The sequence below is a fragment of the Erigeron canadensis genome, chromosome 1 (assembly GCF_010389155.1).
Source record: "Erigeron canadensis isolate Cc75 chromosome 1, C_canadensis_v1, whole genome shotgun sequence".
Classification (NCBI taxonomy): domain Eukaryota; kingdom Viridiplantae; phylum Streptophyta; class Magnoliopsida; order Asterales; family Asteraceae; genus Erigeron; species Erigeron canadensis.
Genome location: NC_057761.1, coordinates 41094165 through 41102304, shown reverse-complemented (window position 1 = coordinate 41102304; position 8140 = coordinate 41094165). Strand labels below are relative to the sequence as shown.

The following is an 8140-nucleotide window of genomic DNA, read 5'->3' as shown; positions in this document are numbered from 1 at the left end:
AAAATAAGTCGCGGATTAGGTCCAAAAAATAATGAAGTGCAAACACTAACCATGAAAAATTAAATAACCACTTACAATTGTAGGGGAAGAGACCAAGACAATTAAAAAAATAAATAGTCAAAGATTAAAATTTAATACGAATATACAAATGACATAATTGGTTCGTAATTTCGTGAGTTATAAATTTTTTCTTATCCGTAGTAATACCTTCAACAATAATTTTAGAGTTAATGGTGATTTTATAACAATAGAGGTTTTAGGTAATTGTAGGTTTTTTTTTTATTAAGAGTAATCTCGGAATTTCATGGATAAGGTGTGTGGAGGTAGTTTAAATGTAGAAGGTATATTATGTAATTCAAAGGTAAAGAGTTGAATAGGAAATGAGATAATTTGTTTATATAGGTAGTATAGATTAGACATGAAATATATATATTAAAAATTTAAAAAAAAAATTAAAATAAGTAGACATGAAATAATGATTCAATAATACTCATATTCATTTGATACACAAACGTCACCTTTGTCGACCACTCGCTCTCACAAAATCTTATGGTTAGTGAAACAAATCAATTGTTGACCAAATGTTATTCTGCAAAAATAATTTTGATTATAAAAATACAAGTACTTTTAATTTAATAAAATGACAATAGTTTCGTTCTATATATAGATTTTATGTATTAACCTGAAATTAATTATACTTGTTATCATTATTTTTATCTAATTACACATGTGTAAACATACATCACCATGACAAATTGCCGTTTGTACTCACTTTACTATATACACTTTTTAAAAATGCATAAAAAGTTATTAAGTTGTTCACTTAGAAATGTGTACAAATAATATACATTAAAAGGTGAAAAAAAGTTATAAATTTCACATTTACAAATGTGAAGAATAATGTTATACACTAATAAATGTGTACCATATTATATTTGTACGCTCTTTTAAATGTAAAGATCTTTTTTTCATGAGTGATTTTTACGCACTGTAAAGATCATTTTTTTGTGAACTTTTAAATTTGTCCGCACTTTTTAATGTAGACGTACATTTTTTACACATTTATAATCAAGTGCGAACAATTCAATAAACTTTTATTTACTTTTAAAATAATATAAAATAAAATGTGTAGAGATGACTAATTTGTTGTAATGATATATGTGTTAACTTTACCAACTTTTAAGTGGCGGTTAGACGCTTATTGTTTGTTAAAAACTGTTAATTTCCTGACATGGTTGAGAGTCTTAAGACACATTGAAACTACACTAAAGTTTTTTGTCTGTTACGTTATACAGCTATCGTATTTCAAAAAGATAGATTTTATCAAAAACATGATGGCTAAATAAGACAAAAATAACAAATTTTTGTCACGTAAAGGACAAAATGAAAGGTACCTAGCTTGTTACATAAAAGAAAAAAACTTTATTGTGATTTTTATCACGTTACTCATTAACGGACTGTCACAAAATTAAGAGAGACAAATAATAGGAGTAAGTACGTTGTTTTAAAAAGATAATAGAAAGTATCTTATCACATACGTACGTACGCGAGGGATCATACGAGCAAAAGTAGCTTGTGCTCATAATTAGGCAATAAACCTTTTTTTATAAGATATCTAATGGAGGGGTTGGTTAATTTAACCGGCCATTTCCTCCAATACGGAAATGGATTATGGATATATTGATGAAACTAAAAATAAAAATATGGACTATAAGAAAATAAATGATTGTGGATATAAATATAACGAACAATAATCGACCCATATTGAAATCCCAAATTATTTTATATGAATATACAAAAAAATAAGACTGGACTACTTAAGTAAGATAATATAAAAAAAGATAGCTTGCAATCATGTCATCGATCCTTTCATCAACTAGCCTTAAGTCAAAATGTAAATAATAAGGCTATCTCTAATGAGATGTTCTTGGGTGTTCTTACGTACCTTTGGATATCTTTTGTTGTTGAAGGTTGTCAAAAACTAAAGATTTTTTGAAGGATATCCTTACCTAATTAGGGCATGCCCTTACTTGTCTTTACCTAATATATTTTTGTTTTTAGTGGAGGTAAAAAGATATGTAAGGATATTTGTATGGTTGGAGATAAAATTATAAGATTTGAAGGATTTGTAAAGATGTATAAGGATTTGTAAGAATGTATAAGGATTTGTAAGGATATGATGTGGCAGCTCAAGGACGCCTAAGGACGTCCTTAGCATTGGAGATAGCCTAATGCGTTACACATGCACGACCATGTCATAAATTACAACTATAAGTAGAAGTATGATTTGATATATATATATATATATATGTACATTATTTCATACAACTCTTTAAGTCGAATATATAAACAAGCTAGCTAGCTAGCTAGTTGTCGATCTCTTTGAGATATATGGCCGTAACAGGAAAGTTAGTTGGACATGTTGAGATCAGTGCAGGTCCGGATGTGTTGCACAATCTTTTGAGGTACAAACCACACGATATATCTTCTATTTCTGATTGTGTTCATGGTTGTGATCTGGTTAGCGGTCAGCAAGGAGTTGTCGGCTCCATCATTTGCTGGAACTATACCCATGGTACGTACGTCTTTTCGTTTACTTTATTTAAGCAAACTTACTTTCATCATTGGTTAATATTTGTGTTTAGTTTGGGATCGTCTAACAATTTTTGGTGATACTAAACAGGATAAATTTAAACTATAGAATTAAAATTATACCGGTCTGGGTTGTCAATTACTTTTGACTTAATAAATACATAAAATATTATACTAGATATACATAGTTATATATATATAGTTATTGTGGAGTTTTCATGATTACCATTAACTACCACACAACTATGCCAATGGATGCATCAATGTGGATCTAGCTAGCTCATTTAATTACCTTTTTCATGTAATTAAACATATTTTTGCTTTGAATAAATTAAGATGGAAAGAAGCAATTTGGTAAAGAGATAATCGAAGAAATCGATGAGACGAATCACAAAATCGTGTTCAAGTTGATTGAAGGAAATGTATTGGAGATATACAAGGCCTTCAAAATAACATTTCATGTTGAACCCAAGGATGGTAAACAATTGGCCACTTGGACGTTTGAGTTTGAGAAGCCACATCCAAGTGTACCCGATCCAACTTCTGTGATGGACCTTCTTTGCGGTATTGTTAAAGATATGGATGTTCATGCATGCAAGCCGTAAAGTAATAATTATAAACGGAGGAGTTTCAAGTTAAGTGACCAATATTATTGAAGACTTGTGTTGATTACAGTACGGTGTGCTTTCTAGCTTAAGAAATAAACAGGGGTGGAGATGACCATCTATTATGTACCCGTATATGTTATATATATGGCTTACATCTTTGTAGCATATATATTGTAGAATGGAATATCATTATTGTTTGCGTCTTTGTAAGATATATATGTGTGATAATAAGATTTCCTTTATTTTCTATAATACATGTTAAGAATCTATATATTCATATCCACAAGATCGAACAACAAGATTGAACAAGAAACTCGATTCTATTATATATAACCAACAAACCTTAGGTAACATTAATTGGAAAAGACACGCACAAAAACTGAATGCAAACACATATATTTATCAAACTGTCATGTTGCTTCAATCGTTGCTTCTTTTTATCAAGCATCGCGTCCCTCTGTTTGAAGGTTGGTGCAGCCCAAACACCGACCCCTTTTCTTTTAGAGCCCAAATGCACATTTACACATCCAGTCCCTAGACGGACTCAATTAAGTAATACAGTACAATTGTAGACTAAACATATCTTTAATTAGACCAAGACTTATACAATTATGTCCAACAATACATTAGCCGAATACAATTCATAATTTTTATTTATTGTTCTATACTCGTATAATATGCATCACTTCGGTTCATCTTTATAGCTCATCTTTCATCTCAAATACATGTCAGGCATGTATTTGACGTACACAATTACGAAAAGAAACAATTCGAATGACCACCATCATTTTCTATCTACTGTACGTACGTAAAATATTCGAATCCACTGCAGTGCATGAATACATATATAGTTAGATATACTAGTCTTGTTTAATATTTATAATTACTATCAAACTTTCAAAAATACAAACTTAAGTTTGATATTCAGTACTACTTATAAATACGTTTATGATATTTTTTGGATAATTGGTAACTTTTCCAAACGCTTTTCATTTGTAGAATATGATAGTCAACAAAATGTGTTGAAACATGTCGACAATAAAAAAAACTGCTCATTATCATATCTTACAGAAATAAGTTTTTTTAGTATTATTTGTATAGTTTCAAAAAAGGTGCTATTAGTTACATACAAAGTAAGGGAGGCTTAAAGGAGGACAAACTCGATTCCGGCACAATTTTAAACGGGGCATATATAATTGGCAACTTCCATCACCCAATTAATAGTCCAACACCATGCTGCAGGAAATGTTTTAAAAATCGGTATTTTAGTTATACCGACGTGGAAAAATTTTCCGGTATTATCGGTATTATCGATAATACCAGAAATACCGGTCGGTACGACTATTTTTAATTTATTATATTTTTTGTGTAAAAATCTTACAAAACTTGTTACAATTTAACAAAGATAGTCAAAATGCAATTATAATTTACTCAAAAATAATACCAAATATGTATTTCATAACAAAATATAGGTTTTAAAGTTCACAAATAACAAAAAATAACATTAAAGTATCATAAAAATAATTTTTTAAAAAAATCAAAATTTATTTTTTTAAAATACCGGAAATACCGGTATAGTAATACCAGAAAATAATGGGAATATATTGAATAGTGAAAATACTGGCAAAATACCGGACTTAAAATACCAGCGTGGTCTCCGGTACCGGTAATACCGGCTAGTATTTACCGGTATTTAAAACATTGGACAGAGCTAGTAGTGTTCTAGTTGGGTCATATATATGATTTCAGAACCCATAGAAACCAATTTTTTTAGTAACTTTATACAGTATAAACTACATATTTATATTTATGTGACTCCTATCATTTTTCAGGCTCGTGCTATGTATTTTGTACTCCAGTGAAACGATCGAATTAATACTGTAGAATATTTCTTCTAGGTCGATTCCTTGTACTTAATCCGTATCTCAAACTGACAATGTGAATCAAATTGAACTTTAGTGTATCCAAGGGATCTATCGATTCATGCATTTCATATTTCAATGAGAACGTATAATTAAGAGCATGCAACTTGATATGCACAAAGGGTAATTTCCTGAAGTCATGATAGTGTACAAACCAGCAACTAAATTACCTTGTTCGTTCATCTTGAAATCTTTCCATCTTTTAAAAAGTTAAATCTGTTCAACAAAAAAAAAAAAACCCTAATATGTAGTACAAGTGTATATATATCAAGTGATACCGAGAACGACATACAGTATATATGAACACTCACTTTCATCAAATCGTTCATCAGGTAATCTTATGATATATTATGGTATTTTTGGTAGCCTTTCTATATATTCACTTGATCAAATAAATGTTGAAAGTGAAAGTAACTCATCAAGCTAGAGAAAATATTTTTGAAAGCTATCGAATGCATGTAACCAATCAGAAGATAGAATCCTTTTCTTACCAAATCTTATGCTAAATAATCTGTGTGGATCGATTACTTGAATTAATCCTCCATTTTGCAATTAATAAAATATTACCTGGATGCACCTCGATCATTTTATCTTTCCGTGAATGACTAAAAATGGTTAATTAAGTTAATTACATAGCATCACTGATCACCACTATATATAAAAAGAGGGTTGTGGCGTTAGGTACGTACATTTTCCTAGCTCCCAACTCTTTCAAGAAAACAAGTGATCGATTTATTTGTCGAGAGAAATGGCTTTGGTAGGAAAAATAATCGGGTACACTGAGCTTCGTTCAGGCGGAAAGTTGATACTTGATATCTTGAGGTACCAACCGCATGACTTAGCTTCCATGCTTCCTGATAAGATTCATTCTTTTGATCTGCTAAGTGGCCGCCTAGGTGCCGTTGGATCAACAATCTTCTGGGAATTTACCCATGGTACGTATGTTATTTTGATATAATCCAATTAATGGATACATATTAATTAGCATTGTTCATAAAATTAATTGAACGTACTCTTTCGTCTACTACGTACTTATGTTTGTCGAATTAATGTAATGTAAAAAGAAGGAAAAAAGCTAACTTCAAAGGAGATAATAGAAGAAATCGACGAGAGCAACAACAAAATCGTATTCAAGATGGTAGGAGGGGAGATAGTGGAGATATACAAGGCCTTCACAACAACATTTCATTGTGAGACAATAGATGGCAAGGAAATGGGCGTTGTGACCCTAGAGTTTGAGAGGCCAAATACAAGTGTACCCTATCCAACTTCTTTAATGGACTATCTTTTCTCTCTTCTCAAAGATTTGGATGACCACAATACCCGGCCGTAAATAAATACATCTCCATCTCCATATATAATATTTGATGAAGGAATCGAATGTTTCTATATATATATGTGTGTGTGCGCGCGCGTATATTTAGCTAATAAAACCTGAACTTCTTCCATAAGAAGGGAGCTGATGACATATATCTCTACTTTGTGAAGATATATATGTAGTGTATATTCATCTTCTAGTTGCGAAATTGATGCAATAAAACGTTTTTGTTAAGTTTTTCCATTGCTTTTAATGTAACTCATGAAAACTAGCTTGAATAAAAATTTGGATTTATCATAAAAGATAGATGAATTTATCTAATAATTTTTTTTTAAAATAAAAATTTGGATTTATCATAGAAGATAGATGAAGCACATCGCCCTAACATGAGGGAGGAGAGATGGTCTGATAGATAAAACGAAATTGGTCATCAAGAAATGAGAGACCAAGAGGGCACTCCCTCCTCCCTGATGGGTAATTAATGGGCCAATGTCGACTTTGGAGGCTTTTCCTTCCAAAGGCGGGAAATAGTAGCCTCTTGGTTTTTCTTTAATCACCGCCGACCCACCTACCGCTGTTTGGTTGATCGCTAGAGCCAATCTTCTTTCTTTCAAGGGTTTGTATATATTTTTCTTAACCATTGTACACGGCGAAAATGCACAAAAATATATTTGAGGGTTTATGAAGACCTAAACAACGTTTAGGTCCCACGGATGGCGCCAAATGTTTGTGCACTAAACCGTGATTAGATTAAGAGTATAGGAAATGGATGTTTTGTGATTGTTCGTTGGCGATTCCCCGAAGGTAGGGTTCTAGCCTCTTTACGCCAATCGAACAAGATGAGTTTTCTCTCGTGAAATGATCGTGTGTTTTGTTGTAGTAGTATTGCGATGATTATGCCGTCGTGTTGTCCTCCTTTCGAGATCCTTTTCCCGCCCCTTATATAGGGGTTTTGCTTGGGAAGTAGTCTAGAGTTTTCCCTCATTTCGTGGACTTTTTATAACTTCCTAAATTTAGCCGTCCTTATTAATAGGAACAAATCTCCTATTTATAGGAAACTAATTTTATGGTTTTAATTCTTCCTGAGGTCATTGTTACGGACGATCCTCCGAGTCGCAGGGTGATATCGCTGGGCGGGTACACCATCAACCAGTTACCTAACCCTGCTGTGCTGGTGTTTAAAAGACCGGACTTACCTTTTCTCTATTAAAGCCGGTCTTCTAAATGCCGCTCTTCCTTTTTCTTTTCAAAATGCTAAATTATTTTTTGCTTTTTTCCACCGAATAGCTTTGTCACTTTTTTTTAAGTATGACACCCATTAGTTTTGATAGAAAAAATGGAACAAATAAGTTACCCCACACAATAAGTTATAAAAATGAAGTCATTGTAATCTGCATGAAAATGTTGATACAAAAGCTAGGAGGAGAAAGTTATTTACTAAAATTGTTCTATATAAAACAACTACATAGCCACGAAAAACATACAACCACGGTTTAATAAGGGTAATTTTTTTAGAAAATTGAACTTTAAAGAAGAGAGGTGTTTGAAACACCGGAGTTAACCAAAAAACACAAGTCTGGCTTCCAGAACGCCGCTCTTAAATTGCAACCACAAAAGTACAGCACGTAAGCAAGTCCGGCGTTTATAATGCCTCCCTTTCCTACAAATACACAAGTTCAGCGTTTGAAACGCCTCTCTTT

General features: G+C 32.0%; 2 protein-coding genes across 2 annotated transcripts; both read left to right on the top strand.

The window, feature by feature from the left end:
- Nucleotides 1-2370: 2370 nt before the first annotated feature.
- LOC122592508 (kirola-like) lies at nucleotides 2371-3197 on the top strand. The gene is made up of 2 exons (XM_043764756.1): nucleotides 2371-2575; nucleotides 2929-3197. The coding sequence occupies exons 1-2, from the start codon at nucleotides 2392-2394 to the stop codon at nucleotides 3195-3197; spliced, it is 453 nt and encodes a 150-aa protein (XP_043620691.1). The 5' UTR covers nucleotides 2371-2391.
- Nucleotides 3198-5870: 2673 nt separating this feature from the next.
- On the top strand, nucleotides 5871-6455 carry LOC122592498 (kirola-like). The gene is made up of 2 exons (XM_043764744.1): nucleotides 5871-6057; nucleotides 6187-6455. Exons 1-2 carry the CDS (start codon nucleotides 5871-5873, stop codon nucleotides 6453-6455), a joined length of 456 nt encoding a protein of 151 aa, XP_043620679.1.
- Nucleotides 6456-8140: the final 1685 nt, after the last annotated feature.